Source organism: Carettochelys insculpta, chromosome 19 (assembly GCF_033958435.1).
Source record: "Carettochelys insculpta isolate YL-2023 chromosome 19, ASM3395843v1, whole genome shotgun sequence".
Classification (NCBI taxonomy): Eukaryota; Metazoa; Chordata; order Testudines; family Carettochelyidae; genus Carettochelys; species Carettochelys insculpta.
In genome coordinates this window covers 21,963,085-21,986,043 of record NC_134155.1, presented here as the reverse complement: position 1 = coordinate 21,986,043, position 22,959 = coordinate 21,963,085, and the positions used below count along the sequence as shown (strand labels likewise).

Below are 22,959 nucleotides of genomic sequence, written 5' to 3'. Positions count from 1 at the left end.
TAAGGACGACCATGGCAGCATGGGTGAAGGTGGCCCAAGCCATGGTGACATTGGTTGGAGGAACGGAGAAGGAGGTTTTTCTTTTTTTTGTTTCTTTTTTTTTTCCGGATGGGCCGGTGGAGAAACAGGCCTTCGGTGCAGCGTGTGTATCACAGGGGGAGGGCTTGGTGCTAACAGCAGCGCAGCCCTGTCCAGAGATGGACTACGGTGCCGGGTTTTTGATGTTGCCTTGCCCCTCCGCTGCGGGGCCGGCACCACCCCCTCCCGTGCCAGGGATCTCGGCCCCGCTGTCAGCGCCACACTCAGCACCGTCAGCTGTGGTGCCGCACGGGTATCCTCTTCCGGTGCCTGCAGGCTCCGTGCCTGATGCCCCTGCACCGCTGGTGCCGCGGGGGTCTGTGCCTCCTGTGGTGATGCTGCCGGTTCTGGCGCTTGCCTGGCTGACGCTCTAGGCGCCACACGTGCCAGCTGTTGTATAACCGGAGGCTCAGCCTCTGCCACGTGCGCTGCCGCGCTGCCGCTTGCCTGAGTATGCGGCTAGTGGCTGTGTGCTCCGCTCGTCCTGCTCGCTGCAAACGCACGGCAAGGATCGAGCCAGGCAGAGAGTTTCCTCTGTTTCTGCACTGAGGGGGTCAGAGAAAAACTGCCCTCCTCTTATGCAACCCAGAGGGCCCTTCTGGGTGAGGCTTCTCCGGCAAGTCCGGCTGGAGAGCCTTATCAACAAGAGCATTTTTACGCCTCATCGCTCTGTCCTTCCTGGCCCTGACTGTGAGCTTAGCACAGTGAGAACACGTCTGGGTAGCCGTAATTCCCCCAGGCGTCGGATGCCTTCGCTATGCCCCACGGAGGCCGGCATAGCTTCACAGCATGACTCCCACTTTGTAAAACCTGAAGAGGCCATTGCGGTGAGTCCTTTATTGTTAATAGGGTACTTAGCACTTAATCCGTGCCTTTCCACCCCAAATAGTGATCACCGGCCTGCGGCAGCGGGCGGCCTAAATGGCCTTCATGTCTGCTCTTCTCTTCTCCGCTCCTCTCTTTTTCCTTTTTTTTTTGCTGATATTCTCTTTGTCTTTGCTCTCTCTCTCTCTTTCTTTTTTTTTTTTGTTTAATAACCGAAAACAACAAATTACACGTGGAAAAAAACCACTAAGTAATCTGACTCTGGCCTTGGCCTGAGTGGATTCCGTCTGCAGCCGATGGCGGTTGAGAAGGAACTGGTGGGGACCGGATCGTGCACGCGGCCGGGGGCGCGCAGGGGGGGGGCATGCGCCAGCGCATGCACGATCCAGGAGAAACTGCTGGAAGATTTCCCATCTGCGGCGCCGGGCAAGCCCGACACCTATTGTGGAGCACCCAGGGGGACCACTCGAAGAAGAAGCATAAGTAGCTGCAGTAAAAACACAATGATAAGATCTATAAGCATTTGACAGGTAATTTCACAGCAAGAAAAATCCGTAGGTAGCGAATCAATAGAACTGAACCTTATAGCATAAAGTGGCAGAGTTCAAGAGGAACAGATGCATTGAAATGCATGGCCTAGTTTAATCAGACGAATTTACCAGGAGGCCAATCAAGGAAAACTCCTACAGGGCATCACACGCTACAGCTGTTGCTCTATTTTCTTCTGCATTGTTGAGGTAACAATCTCACATTCTGGCATGAGCAGCCTTATGTGGATGTGACATAAGGTCTGATTTTTGGAGGTATTTATTGCTCTTACCCCCTTCTGACCTTAGCTGGAGTTGCAGTTGCTCAGCACCTCTGAAAATGCAAAGTCATACACCCCGACACAAACACTGACTTGAAGTAGGCTACCCTGGCATGAAAAGCCATTAAAGTGTAACCAGATGGTATGTGTCAGTCTATTCTGGATCTACAGTCCAACTAAACCAATAGCCCTCTAAGCCAGTGTTTTTTAAACTTTTTGAGACCATAGAACGCCAAACGCTAATATTTTTATGCAGAACACCTACGAAAATTTTCTTCCAAAAACTCGTCAGACCATAAAAATAAAAACACACACAGAAAAAACCCAAACAGCAACAAATGCAGCAAAACAAAATTAAGCAATGTAATCAGATATCATAGCAATGAAAATGCAACATTGTAATTGGTTTTAATAACAGAAAATATATACATGTGCCGCACATCACTGCTAGTTGTATGCTGCAGAACACCTGCAAGTTGTTCATGGAACACCAGTGTTCCATGGAATGCAGTTTAAGAAACACTATTTTAATCTCTTCTCAATATTCTCCAGAAGAAAGCAAGGTGAGCACCATGCAATGTTAAACAAGAGGGCTAGGAAGGAGAAGTGACCCTGGTGGTTCTCTGTTTTACATAGTCCACAGGACAAAAAAAAAAAAGTTAGGACAGCATTGAGGGAAGGTCTCATGGTTAAGAGGTTGGAGTGGAATCAAAGTTCATCTCCTGGCTTTGTACCACAGCCTTTCTTCATAGCCGTGAACGGGACACTTACACTCTCGGGGTATCTGTTCCCCAACTGTAAGACAGAGTCAATAATAATCCACACTTTAACTGTCTTGCCTGCTTCAGCTGGAAGCTAGCTCTTGATGCTTTTTTCATATTTAAAGCAATGGTGCCATGATCTTAATGGCAACTTCTGGGAGCTACTGAAACGACGAGATACATGGTCTAACATCAAAGTATTGAAATAAATACATTAACATTGTGCAGGCAGGGAAGAAAGTCCAGGAGCACTAGCATATAGGCCAGAGTGACTTGCCTTTATGTGGTGATTAAGAAAAAGTTATCTTACTTGTGGAGCAGCATTGGACCAATTTCTCTCAATAGCGGATCAGCAGAGAGATGAGGCGCATTTACAATTCAGTAAGCATCTCTTATGAATCCCCATTGAATCCCTGACTCTAATCGAAATAAATTACCAAGAAACAAGAAAGAGCACTTTATACCTCTGTCAAGGGCAGATGTAAGACATAAACCTCTTCCCTCTTTGATTATCCACTTAATAATCTTTAACAACATGCCATTTGGATTGGTTGGTCAATGTGCTACTTAACTACTAGCAAAGGAAACACCCAGAAGATAAAGAGAAGACGTTCACCAAACAAAGATCATCAATAAATGAATTTCCTCCACAAGCGATTGCTGGAATTACATAGTTATAGAGAAATGTTCCTTTCTTCCCCTACCATCTAACACTCTCCAGTTCATAATGGTCTTTCAGGACAGCTATTTGTGTTAAGAAATAGGAAAAGTCTATGTAAATCAAACAGACACTTAAAACCACAAACACTCATGACTCAGAATACATTAAATAAATTGATTTTCTTACGTTCCCCCAACAAAGAGAAATAAATCTGATCATTTGAAAAACCCATATTTCATTGGACAAGTGTGTCAAGTTCATTAAAAGCGAGACTGATATCATTATTTACACCGAATCATATCTTATGGTGAAATTTTGCCTGCTGAAGATTTGTGCACAACTCCTGTTTCAAGTCACTGGGCATTTGAGGGTGATATTTTCAAAAACCTGTGTGATTTCGGAGTCTAAGTCTCAATGAAATTTGAAGATTCTTAAGTTACTTAGGCACCTTTGAAAAGTTCATTGTGAAGTCCGAACACCTTTATGTCCCTTTGGGGAAAAAACTACAACAAACACCACCACCACCACCACCACCACATCCTTACTTCACAATAGCTCCAATGACTTCATCAGTATTACTTGTAGAATGCAATGCCACTTACCTGTAGCAAAGGTACAGGAGTCCAGCCCTGAGTAGTGAGCTGACCTCGTGGATAATGACTCTAATGCCCATAATGTACATCACGGCCATGCTAGATATCCAACCACAGGCAAGGGGGATGACAGAACCGCCAAGCCCCTGAGCAACCAGAAAGAGTGGGGCCTCAGGAGGAAGGGGCAGGGCTGCAGCTAGCCTCCTCCTACCAGGTCATCAGCACCTTGCAATGCTCCAACAGCAGTTTAAAGGCCCTGGCCTCCGGTCACTGCCCTTTAGAATCTCCAGGCCTCAGAGTAGCTGCCACCTTTGCCTTCCCTTTCCCCATCAGCATGCGTTACCATAGGTGGATGGAGACTTGCAGCCAAACAGAACCCCGAGCATGAGTACACAGTCTGCCCACAAACTGCATCTTGCTGAAACATTGCCTGAATTATTTTAATACTGAGAAATAGCCAACAGATGCAAATCACTGTTCATTGTAATACCAGTTATGCTTTGACAAGCTGTAAATACCACTTCTACCAGGTGTCTCAACAAAAATCAGACAGCCGATGGCTTAAGTGTCAAAGTTTCCTTGTCAGCCTAAATACCTCCAGAGAGCAAATTAAATTTTACCTTGATTTTCTTCCAGCTTCCCAATTGTTTCGATCTGCTCTACCAGGTCATTTGAGTTCCACTGGCTCATTCCTATGAGAATGGCACTTTTCCCTTCCACCACCTCCTCTGCAGTAAGAAAACAGAGAAAGGGTAAACTGCAATCACAGGCAGGAGAATCAAGACAGGATTATGTTGTTACCAACGATCTGAGAAATCTGTGGCCTGTTAGGATGCCTAAAGAGAATGCACAGCCCATAGTACAAGCAGGCTCTCTGAGAAGGTTTGCTGCTTATGCATTCACAGAATTTGCATGCCATATCTGTCGCATACTGGGAAAGAACAGAGGGGAAGGCAATTTAGCAGAATTATTAAAAATAAAGTTGATTGAAATAACTGCATGAGAGAGGTGGAAAACCATGTGGCACTTTATATGTCCAAAGGCCTTTGTAAATATTGCTTGAATGATTTACACTGATTTTCTAATTAACAGATCTGGTTGGAAATATTTTCCCTCCCCCACAAAGCAGTTGATGAGGAACCTTCTCATGTTTATCAGAAATTTTCAGTAAGTCAGGTGAAAATTTTCAACCCTCCCCCCAAAAAACCCAGTCTGGACAATTATGACTTCTGGCTGCAAAAAAATTTACTTTCCAATTGCTGAAAACTGAAACTCTTTATTGTTTTGAATAAAAACCCCATAAAAATTATGTTGTTGTTTTCCCAAGGAAATGTCCATTTTCATCAAAAAACATTGATGGAAAGATTTTAGCCAGCTCTTCTATTCAATCAGTCACCACAACAGCTCACTAAAGTAATAAAGTAAGTTGTGAGCTTTTCAGGCAGGCAGCCTCTTTTTGTTTGGTGACTGAACAGTGCACAATGGAGCTAAAGAATATCACCACACCAATAATAAATCAAATATTTCCATTTTACAGATGGGTAAACAGAGGCACAAATGGGCTGCTATTTAGGGAAATAAGACTAAAAGGGACCTCCTAAATCGATGGAGTTCAGTCCCCAGACATCATAGATCAACCTGTCAGAAAATCCCATTCAAAAATAGTAACAGCCTTTCTTTAAACTAGTTATGCTGTCTGATCCCTACCGGACAGTTGCTCCAGCACCTCATTCTACTAACAGTTAGAAAGAGTCTTCTCATTTTGCAGCTGAAAATTACTCACAACCAGTTTTGACTCATTTGGTATCAACTCTGTCCTCTGGCCTGAATACCTCTTCTCCATCACTGAGATTCTCCTGCCTTGTGTATTTATATGTAGCACTTGTATCCCTTCTCAGCCTTTGTTTTGCTAGGTTGAACAATACAAGCTACTTTTCCAAAGGGGGTTCTTCCTCATAGCCAGACTGAATTCATCTTTCTGGAATATGAATTATCCATATTATTCCAGGCAATATTTTACCAGTACAGTTCCCTGTTTCTACTAGAAACACCTCAACTAACACATCCTAGGATCACATTTGTTCAAGACCACAGCATCAGTCAGTGTGAAAACACTATTAAGACTCTTGTCTTTCTGCTACTGTACCCTGCATTCATTGCTTGACCATGATTCACACCTTGGCAGCCTTTTTAACTCAATTTCTATAATGTGATGAGATTTAATTCTACTCCTTGGGGCAGCCAATGTATTTTATTCTGGATTTGTTAACAGACTGTGTAAAATTACCGTGTTGCATCAGCAATAATAGAGGTAATTTATGCAGGTCCATAAAGTATGCCACGGAGCTTTGAGCTGCTCTTCAGGCTTACACAAAAGAACATAATCACTGTGCCAAGAAGAGCAAGGGTTAATGACAGGAGTGGGAACAGAATATGTGCGAGCCTAGGAAGTGTCTAGCCATGATAGCAGAAATACTTCAAAGTTGGGTGGGTTTTTGGAAGCTCCTTGAAAAGAGAAAGATCTGCAAGTGTAGCCGAGTACAAGGAGAGACCTGAAGGAGTGCAAGTGGGTGAGTGATAAGAAGCAATCAAGATAGAGGTTTGCACAGACCTAAGGGAACAGGAGCCAGGTAAAGGGATCATTCACGGCACCTTGGAAGCGAACAGAATCTTGGATTGCGTGAAGTAAGAGGGAGAGGCAGAGCTGGGACTGAGGCAGTGGGGAGCCAGACCTGTGAGGGTTTTGTGGTAAAGGAAGATCATCATTCTGACTAGAGTAGAGGATAGGCAAAAAGAAGAGGGGTGGTCTCAAGTCTGGTCTACACTTAAAGCTAAGGTTACTGTAACTATGGCAATTAAGAGAGGTGATGAATTCACATCTCATGCTGTATCTGTGCAGACCCAAACCTCCATTGTAAACGTGGCATGCTCAAGGGGATAATGCTTCTATCAACCTAGATACCACCACTGGGGGAAGCGGTGGTGCTGCAACAACAACAACAAAAATCCTTCCACCACTGTACTTTACATATATATTACTTGTTTACAGAAGCTCGGAGCCATAGCTGTGGGCCATAGCCAGTAGCCTGCATAGTGTAGACAAGCTTTAGAGTGGGAAGGTGCAGAAGTCTAGGTAGGAGAGGGCCAGAGTCTAAACTAAGGTGTTGTTGGTAAGAGTTTTTTATCCTGTACCCATGTGACAGCATTGGAGTCCTACAGGTGTTAATTAATCCTCATCACAGCCCTGTGCGGTTGGCCATTGGGAGTACTATTATCCCCACTTTACAACTGAAATGGATGACTTCCACAGGCAGTCGTTTTCCAGGAAGAAATGGTAGGGTTTGGCAACATCCTGGGGCAGAAGAAATGTCCTCAAAGTTTCAGAACTGTGCCACAGAAAGGATGCGAATGTTGTGAACTCTTCCCTGTTGGACTGGCATTAACACTGCCATGGCTCCTTCCTCAGACAAAGCTGTTCATATACAATTACTATAGAGCACTCAGCTCACTTATTACTAACAAAGACTGTGGTCAGGTTCGGCTGTTGATTCCATTGCTTTAAATCGGGATAGCTCCCCTGAAAACAGTGGATAGTTCCCTACCTACTCTGAATTGTCTATTTGTGGGTGGTTTAATCCCAAATAATGTAGCATCAAACTTATTCCTACAAAACACCCTTGTAGAAGAAGTAAAGTCTAATCCCCATTTTACGGCTGGGAAAGATTAAGTAATATGCTGACAGTGACATAAAATGGGTGGAAAAGCCACAAACGAAGGCAGATTTTTCCATGTCCTAATCCAGCACCTTAACTACAAGACCATTCTTCAAGTCATAGGCTCATCAGTATACTTGAACATACAACACCTGTACTAACCAAACCCATGTTAATACACCCAGGCAGTGGTGGGCAACCTCTAAGCCCTAGGGCTGCACGTGGCCGATCAGGGTTCTGTGTGTGGCACACGTGGCGTTTTGTTTGCTGTTGCCCATGCACAGGGGTTTCCAGATGACTCTGCTTTCCATCCACGTAGGCTTTTTCCCCCCTCATCAGTGTTACTAAAGCAACACACACACACACACACAGAGAGCGAGCGCCTGTGACTCGAGGTGCAAGCTGACTGCACACAATGACTGAGAGCCGGGCACTCCCTCTGCATCCAGTCAAAGCACTGCTACAGTTCAACCCACGCAAGCTGCACACATTCTAGCTACGCAGCCACAGGGAGCAAAACTACCCTATCCCAGGAGACCACGTTGGCTACAACAATCTTGCTGCCCACTGAGAGGAAGGAGGACCGCCCGTGCAGCCCACTCACTAGCCTGGATTGCCCCTCACTGCACTAAGGGCTATCCTAGAAAATAATGCTACTTTAACTACACTGGCACAGGTAAAGGAAAGTGTGGCTGTAGTTACACAGATACATTATTACTATTGATGGCAAGAAATGCTTCTACTGCTATAAGCTCGTTCCAGTTCAGGAAAGAAAATGAATTACACTGGTACAATACTTTTTATTTGGATTTAAGTGAATCCACTCTCCAACTTAGACTGGTCTGATTTTAATATGCCACTAACTGATTTTACACCTTGGTATAAGCTTTTCTAGTGTAAAAAAATCCTAAGTGAAATATTCTCTCTAAAGATTTGTAACTCAGCATGAAAATTGAGGCATTTCAATACTACAACACCCCCACAAACGATCCTTTAGATTTCGCTCTTCTTGAATTTTGAAGTCTGAACTTTAATTGCTGGAAAAAAGAGGGGGGTCAGGACAGGGAGACAACAGACCCATTCCCTCCAAGTTTCAAGCATCTTTTATCTTTTCATCAAAAACCATCTGTGCTATATGAGCTATTAAACTTTCATCCAACAGCACGGAGGAGATTATGGAATCGCACAGCCCAGCCGTACAGTTCCGTTAGAGGATTTGTTCTTTTATCGGGAACTCATCTGAAAGCGGGGGCTGGGGAAACACAGACAAAAATGGAACGTTGCAGATGTTCTCCTTAAAAAGGCTTAGAAATCTGTATGAAAACACTTCTATTCGGTTTACCAGCTGTTGAGGAAGCGCAGTGCATTAGTCCCTTCTGAATGAACTTATTTCAAAGCATCTCCATGTGGATTTAGACAGGCTGTTAGCGTATACTATGTGCTTAGTAGCAGTACAGGAGGATGCAAATCACAAATGGGGTTTGAGAGTCTGTTATTTGCTGAGATGATGATTCAGATAATGGACCCTGGGTAATACTATGGATTGCAAATAAGGACTCAGCCAGAGTAGAAACAGAGCAGAATTGGGCCTGGAAATTCCAGGATACACCCTCTAAATTTAGACCCTGAAATGCTTTACATTTCAAATGTTTTTGAAAGGAAACTAAGCTCCTGGATCCTCAAACGCCAACTGACGATAGTCTACACTAGGCTGGAAAGTCAATCCTAGATACCCATTTCCAGCTACAACAATTGGGTGGCTGGAACTGGCTTACATGGAAACTACTTATCTGGCCATCCTCCCTGGGGCAGGTCAATGGGAGAAATTCCCCCAATGACTTCCCTTATTCCTCCTGAAAATGAGCAGTACAGAGGTTGACTGTCAAGCCCTGTCAATTCTATTTTGAACGTCCCACTAGGTGTATGAAATTGAACCCCAGGAAGATTGATCCTGACTGGATTGGTCTCGCAGTAAGCGTCAATGTATCCATAAATAGTATCCTGTACCTGTTCCCTTTACAGAGGCAGGTCTATTTGGAAAAAAAGCATTTAAAAAATCTTTGAAGTGATGAATTAAAAAAGAAATCTACATATTGAGGTTTCATACTACCATTCATCACCATAGTATCTCATCTCCTGCTAAGTTAGAGGTCGCCCACAGCCTCTCTTTGTACAGACAGACTAGTCATAGTCACTCTTCAACTCTCAGCAGAACTGATACCAATCTTAAATCTTTAGTGGACTTTACAGAATTTCTGGCAATCTTTGAGAGTAAAAATTCTACTTCGAGTAGCTTTTGTTCTTAATTTTATTAAATATCCCTTTTCTCCAAAGATTGTGTTTGTTTCAGGTGTTTTGGTTTAGTTGTTTGGCTGGGGCTTTTTTAGGGTGGGAGGAACTGGTGGGGGTATCAACTTTGCAAACTTGATGTGATTTTGTTGTAGATGTATTGGTCCCAGGGCATTAGGGAGACAAGGGGGCTGAGGTAACATATTTTATTGGACTGACTTCTGTTGGAGAAAGAGACCCACTTTTGCATGTACGTAGCTTATTCTATATAAACTTTAGAGTTATCTGAATTCAAAAAGAGTCAGATGCGTAAGAACGGCCACACTGGAGTAAGATCAATGGTTCATCTAGCCCAGCATCCTGTCTTCCAGTAGTGGCCAATCTCAGGTTCCTCAGAGAGCAGGCAATTAGCCAATCCATCCCCTCTCTCCAGATTCTGGCAAACAGAGGCTAAGGAAACCATCACAGCCAATCCTCAGGTCAGGCTTAGCTGAAAGCCTCAAATGCCCAGGAATTGTCCAAGCCACTCCCTTTATGATTGGGGTGAAAAGTCAACAGGGGTTGCACAGAAATCACTATGACAACTCTATGCCACCTGAGGAATTCCCTTTACAGGAAGAGTCCATCAACGGGGTTTAAATGTTGCTTTGCACTGCTTAAGCTGGGGTGTGGCAGTAGCATTTCAGAAGAGTGCCCAAAGGATGCTAAGAAGCCATGTGCTGAAGAGAAAAAATTAGTTGTAAAACTGTTCGAGCATTAGAGCTAATATTATTCCTGTTACCTGATCCACTAAGCCAACCATTCCAGCTGGCCCTAATGTTTACTACCGAGATAAAATAAGATGAAGTGGTCACAGACTTTCATACTTATTTTTATTGGATTTGGCAGTGCCCAGAAAGCATTGAATACTGCCTGGAATGTGATGAAATCTACCAAGACATGCTAGATCTTATTACACGTTATACTGTGACCTATGTCACAGCACAAAGAAGTTTTGAGACATATGCCCTTTTGGGATTGGGCCTCCTATCTAGCTGTAAAGGGCAGAGGAAGGTGTGCCTTCTGAAAGGTAGTCCCAGCCTCAGGGTAGAAAGTTAATAACCTGGTAAAATATGCAATGTCACTAAAAATATTCATCTACTTTTTCCAACAAGCGTCCTGGTGACCCCACTACAAGCCTTTTCCTGAGGCACATGCAAAGTATGCCAATACAGCAAAGTGACTCCAAAGTAGCAGCTGCTATGTCGAAATGACTAGGCAAGCACCTACACAACATAATGGCTATTTTGAAATAATTTCAAAAGAGTGGTTGCCTTATTTTGAAACAGGTAAACTTCATTCCATGAGGAATAGCACCTATTTCAAAGTAGGGGCTGTTTAGACAGGGAACAGATCCTGCTTGAAATGAACCATAGGGTGTACAATGGCTTTATGTCAAAATAGGCTCTATTGTGTGTAGAAGCTCTATCTTGAAATAACTGAGCACTACTTTGAAATTCATTTTGTGTGGCTGCCCTACTTTGGGATAAACTGTTCTGGAATACCTCTTCTGGAATAGCTAATTCAGGAATAACACTGCTGTATAGACAGTCACAGGGTGGGAAATGCTCTAGCCTGGATCACACTTTAATCATGACCAGTGTTCCCTGTAAGCTGTGTGCTTGTGTAGCTACTCAGAAGAAATTCCAATGCTGCCCAGCTGATTAGCAGAGCACCCAAAGTTGGGTTTTGAGTTTCTTCTGGTGGTGCACATTTAAAAATGTATTCTGCCCATGGAAGGACAAATCTGCACATAAAAGGAAAAGATTAAGGAGAATGTTGTTGTGACTCCCCTCTTCAGCCTCAGTTCTTTTCATCCCATTCACTCTTGATGAACAATATCACAGAGAAAGGATAAACAAAGGACAGAGTAAAAAAGGAAAATTCTCTATAGCCACAACTGCAACAGGTCTATGGACCTGATTCTCCACTCACATCAGTTTTATACTGGTGCAATTCCACTGACTCCACTGGAGTTATCTATCTCCCGTTCGTGCTTTGAGCTGGGGTGTAAGTCTCAGCTCAAGACAGCATACCTCTGGTGTGCAACATATCCCTGGCAGCACAAGCAGCATAGTCAGCCCAAGCAGGTATCCATTTGAGACACTAGACATGAATTCTGGGCAGCTAGCCATGCCTGGCATCTATACCATAGGGCAACACTCTATTTCTGTAATGCTGTCTCAGGCAAAGCAACCAGAAGTATGCCTCCTTGATCTGGGAATCAAAGTGTAAACACTCCCACTGACAAAAGCGAGAGAGGAGTTAGGCCCTTCCTATTTGTACAGCTTAATAGCAACGAAGGGCCCTCCTCACACTCCTCAGCAAGAGCGTGTCCTGCTGTTGTGAGATCATCACAATAGACCACAGAGAGTCTCTGCACCCCTTGGTGCAAACTGATTTAGAGTAGCCACATGTCAACGGGTATAGCTAGGTCTCTTCACACAACGCACAGCCAAACTGTAGAACTCCTTGCCAGAAGATGTTGTGAAGAACAGGACTTTGACAGGTTTCAAAAAAACTAGATAAATTGATGGTCCATCAGGGGCTACTAGCCAGGATGGGCATGGATGGTGTCCCTGTCTCAGTCAGAAGCTGGGAATGGGTGACAGGGAGGTGGATCACTTGAGGGTTACCTGTTCTATTCACTCCCTCTGGGGTATCTGGCATTGGTCACCGTTGGAAGATGTAATACTGGGCTAGATGGACATTTGGTCTGGCCCAGTAAGGCTGGTCTTACGCGACAATCCAAGTAGGGACTGCAACCTGAGTGAACATACAGAGCCCAACAAGCTTCACCCACAGCAGCATTACTAGAAATAGTCGGACTGATGGGACAGCACAGGCTTAGCATGAGGTGGACCCTGGGGGGACACTCACATCACCAGCAAGTGCTGAAGCTTGTGCTGCTGCGTCTGTACTTCTGGTTTTAGCAATGTTAGCACGGGTAAAGTGAGTGCAAGTACAGGCTGGATCTCTGCAGTCTGGCACTCTCTCGTCCAGCAACGTCCATTTAGTTAGCTAGACGTCCACTTATCAGAGCTGCGGCCAAGTTCCCCGTAGTCCCATAAAGTTTGTTTACAGCCACTAGTCCTGGATCTCAGTGTTCTGTGCTGCTATTTAGCTGTACGTTACCCCAAAATGTCTTCTAAGAGCCCAGTAAGCAGTGGAAGTGTTGGGAATGTGCTAGACAATATTGGCCTCCTGTGGTTCGGCAAATTCTCTCGCTCGGCACCAGTCAGGTCCCGAGGGTAGCAGACTGCAGAGGTTCAACCTGTACCTCTGCCCAAGCAGCAGTCACACCTCCAGTTGCAGTGCAGAGCAACCCAGCAGGGCTTTGACCCAGTTTTCAAAGGTTACTGAGCAACTGCAAGCTCCATCCCTGTAAGGGGAGTTGGGCAGGCTTTGCATTTTCAAAAACCAAACCGCTCATCTTTCCCCCTTGCCTTCTCTTTGCACTTTGGACTCAAAAGGTATTTCAGGTGGAAAGTTACAAGGGGGAGCTCAATGCAGCAATACAGAGATAGGCTCTTCTGTTCCATTCCAAACAAAACTTGGAGCTACATAAGTACAACCTAATTTACAACACTGATTTTGTTTCACTGTATAGGAGCTTGTGCATGTCTACTTCCCTTGGCCATTGAATTATATACAGGCAGTCCTGGGGGGCAAAGGGGAATTTATATGACAGGACATGATGAACATTAGGTAACACATTTCTGCTCCCGCCATAGGATTCCATTTGTCCTTTTGCTTTCATTGTTCCATCCCACAGCTTCTCAGATTCCCTGAACATTCATTCTTGTTGTGACTAACTTTCTCCATGCTCCACAACAGGGATGTAGCAGCAGATGGCTATGCACTAGCCTAATGTTGTGTCTAATTAACTGTGTATAAGGAGCTCATTGCAGATTCAGAGACTGGGGTTTAATAATACAAATATGAAAAGATTTGTTAGAATAGACATCTATATGGAAAGGATACGCCACCTGTGGAACAGAGCGGCTACAAGCAAGGTAAGTACACAAAACAAATTATTTCAAAATGAGACAAGGAAATAGAATACAGCTACCCCTTTGTGTTCCATTACAATGAGCTGTGACATCACACAGTATGAAAAGAATATAGGTCAGAATGACCTGACTCAAATGTAACATCAAGAACACAAAAGAAGAGTATATGCTACAGTTAGGAGCCAAACTCAGGCCCCTGGGCAGAAGTCCATCCCTACTCAGCAAAGCACTTTATCCTCTGTTTAACTGTTAGGCGCACGTTGCCCTTCTGAATGGGGGTAGACAAAAGCACAGGCTTAACTGTTTTGCTGAATTTGGAGCCTCAGATGGGCTTATCATACCTGCTAGTTCTGTTAACTTTACCAGGAGTGCAGCACCTCTCAGGGCCTGATCAAAACCCTTTGGTAACACTTCCCTGGGGGGTTGGACCAGGCACTTTGTGAGGCTTTTGAAGTATTTGTCTGTGGAAACCAGAAATGCAATGTGATTATCCATTGATATTTCACAATCCTGAAATATTTCATTACCTGCTTTAACAGGACTTCTGTTCCCAGGAATGGGAATTGAAGTATCAAAGGAGACACACTGTGCTTATGTGTGTTTCATGAACTCTTCAAATGAAAAAAAAATCCATTATACAGGTGGTGTTCCCAAAAACCCTCCCCGAGCACCATATATGCAGAGCAAGCATTTCAAAAAGCAGCAGTCAAATATTTATAGCAGCACAGAAAAAGGGGAGGGGGATTTTTAATCATACACTATAAAAAGTCCAAGTTTTGTTCACTGAATTGGAACATTCTGTAGGCTGATAAACCAGAGACTAGAGGCTGCTGTAATCCCACTTTTGCCTAGGGAGATTTATAATCTTGCTTCTGAAAAGGTTATTCTGTTACAAGGGAATTTTGCACTTTCTGATTAGTCTTACTAATTATGACAGTCCATCTGCGAAGACGAAACTGTGGATCTTCAACACAAATGTGAAGAGTGTGCTCTTGTATGGATGTGAGACCTGACGTACTAAAATGTCTTCAAATCACAAGCTACAGACGTTCATAAACTGATGCCTAAGGTACATCCTTCATATCAAATGGCAAGACTTGGTCACAAATGAGGAACTTTGGAACAGAGCAGGACGAGAACCACTTGATGTTCAAATCAAGAGAAGAAAGTGGGGATGGCGAGGCCACACTCTCAGAAAACCATCATCCAGCATAGTCCGTCAAGCTCTCAAGTGGAACCCTCTAGGAAAACACAAAAGAGAAAGACCTCGGGCAATGTGGAGGAGATCTACTGAGACTGAAGGACAACAACTGGGGTACTCCTGGAAACAGCTAGAAGTTTTGTCCTGAGGCAGAGTGAAGTGGAGGACACTTGCAGATGACCTATGCTCCACTTGGAGTACAAGGATTTAAGTCACCTAAAACCATGGTTGCCAGAGAATAATATTGACTGCAAAAGGCCCTGTCTTTGAACCTCTTCTCCTCATCTGCAAAATGGGAACAACACTCCTATCCTTTGGGTAATAACCCAACCCCACAGAACTCCATGGGAGTTTTCCAATTAATTTCCATGGGGCCAGGATTCACCTCTGTCTCGTCTCTTTAACCCCCTGCTCCTGCAAACATTTAAAACACGCACATGACTTTAAGCCGGTGGCTGGTTATGACAAAGTCAATGACACTACTCAGAGTAAAGCTACACACGAGGGCCGTGTCTACACTAGCCCCAAACTTCAAAATGGCCACGCAAATGGCCATTTTGAAGTTTACTAATGAAGTGCTGAAATGCATATTCAGCGCTTCATTAGCATGCGGGCAGCCGTGGCGCTTCGAAATTGACGCAGCTCGTCCTGACGGGGCTCCTTTTCGAGAGGACCCCGCCTACTTTGAAGTCCCCTTATTCCCATCTGCTCATGGGTATAAGGGGACTTCGAAGTAGGCGGGGTCCTTTCGAAAAGGAGCCCCATCAGAACGAGCCGCGCGGTGGCGAGCCGCGTCAATTTCGAAGCGCCGCAGCCGCCCGCATGCTAATGAAGTGCTGAATATGCATTTCAGGGCTTCATTAGTAAACTTCGAAATGGCCATTTGAATGGCCATTTCAAAGTTTGGGGCTAGTGTAGATGTAGCCAAGTAGAGCATTCATAGGATCAAAGCTTTTGACTTGAACCTCTTCTGGGTTGTCTCTTTCTAGGCATCTGTAGAATGCCTACACAGTGCGGTCCTGGTCACATCTGGGATCCCTAAGCGCTGCATAGTACAACATCACTACACACAGTACAGCAACTCCTCAATTTAACAAACTAATGGCGGGAAGGGGTCTCCATTAATGCCAAAAGTCCGTTCTATCCGAATGGTTACACTGTATGTTGATGCACTGACCTTCCCAGCCCATCACTCACTCCTGTCCTCTGCCCCCTCCTTCCCCTCACCCCTCCATCTCCCTCTCCCCACTCCCAGGAGAGGAGCTGAATGTCGGCCTGGCTCCTTCCACCTCCTGCAGCTCTCAGCACTGTGGGTCCTCCAGCCCCCGGCTCTGAGCCGCCCGTGTGAAAGTAGAACATGGCTGCCCCCAGCCTGCCAGTGGGCAGCAGCCTCCAACGCCATTGCCTACTGCTCAGCGCCACTGCAGGCAGCGGTGGCCGGGCGCCGACATGCACGGACATGCTCCATGCATACAGGGCTGGGGGAGGAGAGCTCTTGTGCCTTGCCACAGCCCCTCACCCCCTAGCTCCTCTGGCCCCAGCCCCTGCAGTGGTTCCTCCAGCCCTGGTGGCCCCAGACACTCCAGCAGCTCCTCCAGCCCGAGTGGCAGTTCTGGTGAGTCTCTGGCATTTATCTGGGGGCCGGGAGCAGAGGGGCTGGCAGCCAGTGCCCGTTATGTCCGAAGTCCGTTATATCGGGGTCCGTTAAATTGAGGGTTTACTGTAGTCTCTCATTAATGAGTCACTGTGGTGCATGGAACAATTTATTTTGCTGGTTAGTCGTTGCTGTATCAAAAGCTATGGCGGAGCACCTTCAATTTATCTGAAGAGTGATCCGCAAGTTCTAAAGGCCACGGATTTAGCCGTCATTTTCTGTATTGAAAGTTGCTGCAAATGCACGAAACTGAAATGTGAAATGCAGCGCAGAAAAAAACTGCGCCCTCTGTTCCTCCCAAAAACTTCCACACATTTTTCATTTTATTGCTGGTGTCCTTCTCAGTCCTTTCAGAGCACATGTGGAAGTGCAAACATTGCCGCCATATTCAGCATTCATGTAAATCCAGAGTAAATCCACCAGAGACAACTGACGTGGCCTCTCATCTTGCAAGGTCTATGGCTATGTCTGTGCTAGGCACAGTAAGAGGACTGAATATAGACCCTTCTAGCTCCAGCAATTGTGCGGATAGAAATCGACGTGTCTGCGCTTGGCTAACTTGGCAAAAGGGGAAAGTGATCAAAAGTAGTCAACAATGATCCACCAAGGGCAAGTTGTGTCTGATCAATCTGATTAGCTTCTATGGTGAGGTAACAGGCTTGGAGGACATGGGGAAGTCAGTGGATGTGATAGACCTTGACTTCAGCAAGGCTTTTGATACGGTCTCCCACAACATTCTTGCCCGTAAGTTAGGAAACTGTGAATTCAATACACGAACTGCAAGATGGATAGAAAGCTGGCTTGATGGTCAGGCCCAACGGGTAGTGGTCAATGGCTCAATATCTGGATGGCAGTCAGTTTCAAGTGGAGTGCCCCCAAGCTCGGCTCTGGGGCCAGTGTTGTTCAATATCTTTATTAATGACCTGGATGAAGGACTGGATTGCACCCTCAGCAAGTTTGCAGATGACACCAACCTCGGGAGAGAGGATCCAGAGTGACCTGGACAAATTGGAGGATTGGGACAAAAGAAATCCAATGCGGTTCAACAAGGAGAAGTGTAGAGTCCTGCACTTGGGACAGAAGAATCCCAAGCATTGTTATAATCTGGGGACTGACTGGCTAAGCAGCAGTACAGCAGAAAGGGACCTAGGCATTATGGTAGATGAAAGGCTGGATGTGAGTAAACAGTGTGCCCTTGTAGCCAAGAAGGCTAACGACATATTGGGATGCATCTGGAGGAGCATTTCGAGCAGAGGTTTCGAGGCACAAACCCTCAATTTAACAGAGAAGTGGTTCCCCTCTATTCTAAACTGGTCAGGCCACATCTGTACTACTGCATCCATTTTGGGGGCCCCAGTATAGAAACGATGTGGTGTGCTGGAGCAGGTTCAGTAGAAAGCAGTGAAAATGATTAGGGGGCTGGAGCACACAACCTATGAGGAGAGGCTGAGGGATTTGGGCTTCTTTAGTTTGCAGAAGAGAAGAGTGAGGGGTGATTTGATAGCAGCCTTCAACTTCCTGAAGGGGAGCTCTAAAGAGGATGGAGATAAACTGTTCTCAGTGGTGACAGATGGCAGAACAAGGAGCAATGGTCTGAAGTTACAGAAGGAGAGGTCTAGGTTGGATATTAGGAAAAAATACTTCACCAGGAGGGTGGTGAAGCACTGGAATGTGTTGCCTAGAGAGGTGGTGGAATCTCCATCCCAAGAGGTTTTTAATTCCTGGCTTGACAAAGTCCTGGCTGGGATGATTTAGTTGGGGTTGAACCTGCTGGAAGCATGAGGCTGGACTCAACAACCTCCTGAGGTCCCTTCCAGCCCTATGATACTGGGGAAGAGTTTCTCCCATTGACTTCCCTTACTCCTTGTGTCTCGTGAGGAATACAGGGCTCGACTGCAACCTCTGAGAGGTTGATTTCACATGTCCCTACCAGATGCACAAAATCAAACCCCAGAAGATCAATCCTAAGCGGGTCACTCTTCTGGGCTAGTGTAGACATAGCCTTTGGCTCTCAAGCAGCGTTCCCTGCAAGCTGAGCACTTTGGCTGCCCAGCAGAGATTCTGGTGCTGCCCAGCTGATTAGCAGACTGCCCACTGCCAGCAGCGTGTATTTCTAGTGGTGGTGCACATGTGCCTGGACCTTGGTGTACATAAAATTTATTCTGCCTATGGATGGGAAAAATTAGCGGGAACGCTGCTCTCCCCCTTTGAGAATTACCGCCTTGCCTTTGTTTGAAAAGGTGACTTGGTCAGCTGCTTGCTTGCTGTCTGTGCCAGATGCTACCCAGCCAGAGTGCCCACAGCCTCTCAGCACTGCAGGCCCAGGGTGGGAGGAGGAAGAGCTGCTCTGTGTCCCGAAAGGGATGGGGCCTCAGGCATTCAGCCCTCTCTGCCACCTGGACCACAGCACTGCATCTGCTCCTTTACAGCCACATGCAGCAGCGCTGCCACGGCAATTCAAAGGGGCTCGGCGCTCCAGCTGCTGTCCCGGTTACACCGTCAAGCCCAGGAGAAATTGCCTCCTGCCCACAGCCATCAACATGTGTTCCTATGATGGCGCCCACCTGCAGATGTCTTGGTGCGCATGACAAAATTTATTCCACCCATGGATGGAAAAAAACTAGTGTTAACCCTGCCAGCTATCCCTGGGCACAAAGGCTATGTCTTCACAGCAGTGTTATTTCAAAATAAGTCACTCCAGAAGAGATTTTCCAGCATAACTTATTCCAATATAGCACATCTACCAAAAAAACGCACTTCAAAATAGCACTCAACTATTTTCAACTAGAGGGTCCAGACACAACAGAGCCTATCTTAAAGTAGAGGGACTGGGTGCACTATGGATTATTTCATAATAGCTCGTTCCCTGTCTACACAGCCCCTAATGTGAAATATGTGTTTCAGAATAGGCATTATTCCTTGTAGAATGAGCTTCACCAAATTCGAAATAAGCCGTCCACTATTTTGAAATTCTTTTGAGATAGCCGGTGCCTTGTGCAAATGCTTGCAAAGTTGTTTCAGAATGGTGGCCATTATTCTGAAGTACGTTTGCTGTGTAGACACATGCAAATAGTCATTCCAGAAATGTCAAAATGTTTTAACATTTTTATTGAGACATTTTGATATTCCCAAAATCATAATGTTTTGTATCGGTTTATTGACCTGACCCAAAACACTTCATTTTGTGTTAGTTCAATAGTAAACTGCGGTTTCCCTCAACTGTCACCTGGGAATGGTTTCATTTCAAAATTTTCATATAAAATAAAGTTTCAAACTAAATGAAAAATGTTAGAGAAAAATATTCGCTCCATTTCAAAAATAATTTTTTATTTTAAAGACAATCAAAACAAAAATTGCATCCAGCCCTCTAAGACATATTTATTTGCATGCCATGTTCAACACAGCCTTCTGTCAAGAGTTTGGTGACCTTTTCAGACTAAATTTTTTTCAGAGTAAACTAGTGATTTGCAATTTGTGTTTAGTTGTTGCCATACTGTTTTGGTAAATAAAAAACACCCTTAAAATGTAAAATATATTTTGACATTTTCAATTGGAACATGTCTTTTTATTTCAGACTTTTCCTCTGCATAATAATAAACAAGCAAACCTTTTTCAATAATCAAAACAATAATGTTCTACCCAAACACTCTTTCAGGACTGCCAGCTAACTGAAAAGATCCATTATTTGTATAACTCTAGTTTGATCCTGTAACCAGAGCAGATATCAAAAGAAAGCCAATGAAACACATAAAATTGCATATAATGCATCCACTTGAAGCTATACCAGGTAAAAAGCCAACTGAGCACAAAGCAATTCTCTGTCAGCATTACTTTAAAATACACCTTTTTAATTGACAAATAGGATATTCGTATGAAAGCCAAGGTCACTGCTACAGATTGTGTGCCAAATGGATTAAGCATAAAAGTAATTAAGATAGAATGATGACTCACTGCTCAGGCTCTCATCACCTCCTTCAACGCTGACATTGCTTGATGGGGAATTCTAGCACCCCTCAGGCATTACAGAGTTCTTTGGGGTAATAACGATAGCTACCAAATTCACAACATGGCCAATGATGGACTTAAATCCAATGCTTCTTGATGTTAATAGAAAGATTCGCCCATTGACTTCAAGTGGCATCTGATCAGGCAAAAATACCATTTGGTGTCTATTTTGTGAGTTCATCATGGCTGCTGCAACAACAAAAATCAGAAAGAAAAAGCCAACCAGTGTTTTCAGTTCCATGCTGAGTGTAAGTCTGTACTCACAATGATTATAGGTTGAAACTCTCTAGTCATGCACGCTCAGCACCTGATCAGTACTGTACTAGGGATTTGCCAGACCATGGGAATCAATATTGTCTAGCCCCATTAATAACACTTCCACTGCTGACTGGGTTCTTAGAAGATATTTGGGAGTAAATTAAAGCTAAATAACAGCACGGGATGCTGAGAGCCAGGTCTGGTGAATGTAAACAAACTTCATCTAGAAAAATTAGATGTCTGCAAGTCACCAGGGCCTGAGGAAATGCACCCTAGAATATTTAAGGAGCTGATAGAGGAGGTTTCTGAGCTTTTAGCTATATCTTTCAAAAGTCCTAGAAGTCAGGAGAGATTCCAGAAGACTGAAAAAGGGCAAATATAGTGCCCATCTATAAAAGGGGAAAAAAGAACAACCTAAGAAACCACAGACCAGTCAGTTTAACTTCTGTGCCGGGAAAGATAATGGAACAAATAATTAAGGAATTCATCTGCAAACATATGGAAGAAAATAATGTGATAGGTAACAGCCAGAATGGATTTGTAAAGAACAAATCATGCCAGGCTTTTTATGACAGCATAACAAGTCTTGTGGATAAGGGACAAGTGGTGGATGTGGCATACCTAGACTTCAGTAAGGCATTTCACACAGTCTCGCATGATCTTCTTATCAATAAATTAAGCAAATACAACTTACATGGGGCCACTGTAAGGTGGGTGCATAATTGGCTGGATGAACATTCTCAGAGAGTAGTTATTAATTGTTCACAGTCGTGCTGGAGAGGCATAACAAGTGGGGTTCCACAGGGATCTGTTTTGGGACTGGTTCTATTAAATATCTTCATCAATGATTTAGATATTGGCATAGAGACTATGCTTATTAAGTTTGCAGATGATACCAAGCTGGGAGGGGGTTGCAACTGCTTTGAAGGTTAGGGTCAGAACTGTAAATGATCTGGACAAACTGGAGAAACGGTCTGTTGTAAACAGGATTAAATTTAATAAGGACAAATTCAAAGTACTCCACTTAAGAAGGAAAAATCATCTTCATACATACAGGACAGGAAACGACTGTCTAGGAAGGAGTACTGAGGAGAAGGATTTAGTGCACCACAAGCTAAATATGAGTCAACAGTGTGATGCTGCAAAAAAAACAAACAAACAAACAGGATTCTGGGATGCATTAACAGGAGTATAGTGAGCAAGACACGAGAGGTCATTCTTCTGCTCTACTCAGCACTGATTAGGCCTCAATTGGAGTATTGTGTCCACTTCTGGGCACCCCATTTCAAGAAAGATGTGGAGAAATTGGAGAAGGTCCAGAGAAGAGCAACAAGACTGATTAAAGGTCTAGAGAACATGAGCTGTGAGGGACTACTAAAAGAACTGGGCTTGTTTAGCTTAGAAAAGAAAAGACTTACAGGGGACATGATAGCAGTTTTCAAGTACCTTAAAGAGGGTTACAAGGAGGAGGAAGAAAAATTGTTCTCCTGGGCCTCTAAGGATAGGACAAGGAGGAGTGGGCTTAAACTGCATCAAGGGAGGTTTAGATTAGACATTAGGAAAAACTTCCTAACTGTCAGGGTGGTTAAAAACTGGAATAAATTACATAAGGCGGTTGTGGAATCTCCATCACTGGAGATTTTTAAGAGCAAGTTAAACAGATACCTACTGGAGATGGTCTAGAGGGTGCTTGGCCCTCCTGAGAGGGCAAGGAACTGGACTCGATGACCTCTCGAGGTCCCTTCCAGTTCTAGTGTTTTATGATTCTGTGATTCTATGATTCGTGGGACTGCGGGAAACTTGGCCACACTCATGATATGTGGTCATCCAGCTCACTAAAATCATTCCAGTTTACAGATGTTGCTGAGCGAGAGAGTGCCAGACTAGCGAAGTTCAGCCTGTACTATCCTGAGCGGTGATGCTTTCCTCTTGCAAGAGGCCAGGAACCATTGTCCCACCCAACATACATAATGTAACACGTGCTAAAGGAAAAGCTTAGACACAGGTTCTATCTAAGCTCTGTATAAACAAAAAGCTCACATCATTCTGGGATTTGGGACA

At 44.5% G+C, this 22,959-nt stretch overlaps 1 protein-coding gene across 1 annotated transcript in view; it reads right to left on the bottom strand.

The window, feature by feature from the left end:
* PITPNM3 (PITPNM family member 3) overlaps positions 1 to 22,959 on the bottom strand; it is a 385,265-nt gene that overhangs the window by 245,748 nt on the left and 116,558 nt on the right. The window contains exon 3 of the mRNA XM_075014126.1: positions 4,347 to 4,454. Within this exon, the coding sequence (XP_074870227.1) occupies positions 4,347 to 4,454 (108 nt within the window). The remainder of the gene's footprint in view (positions 1 to 4,346; positions 4,455 to 22,959) is intronic.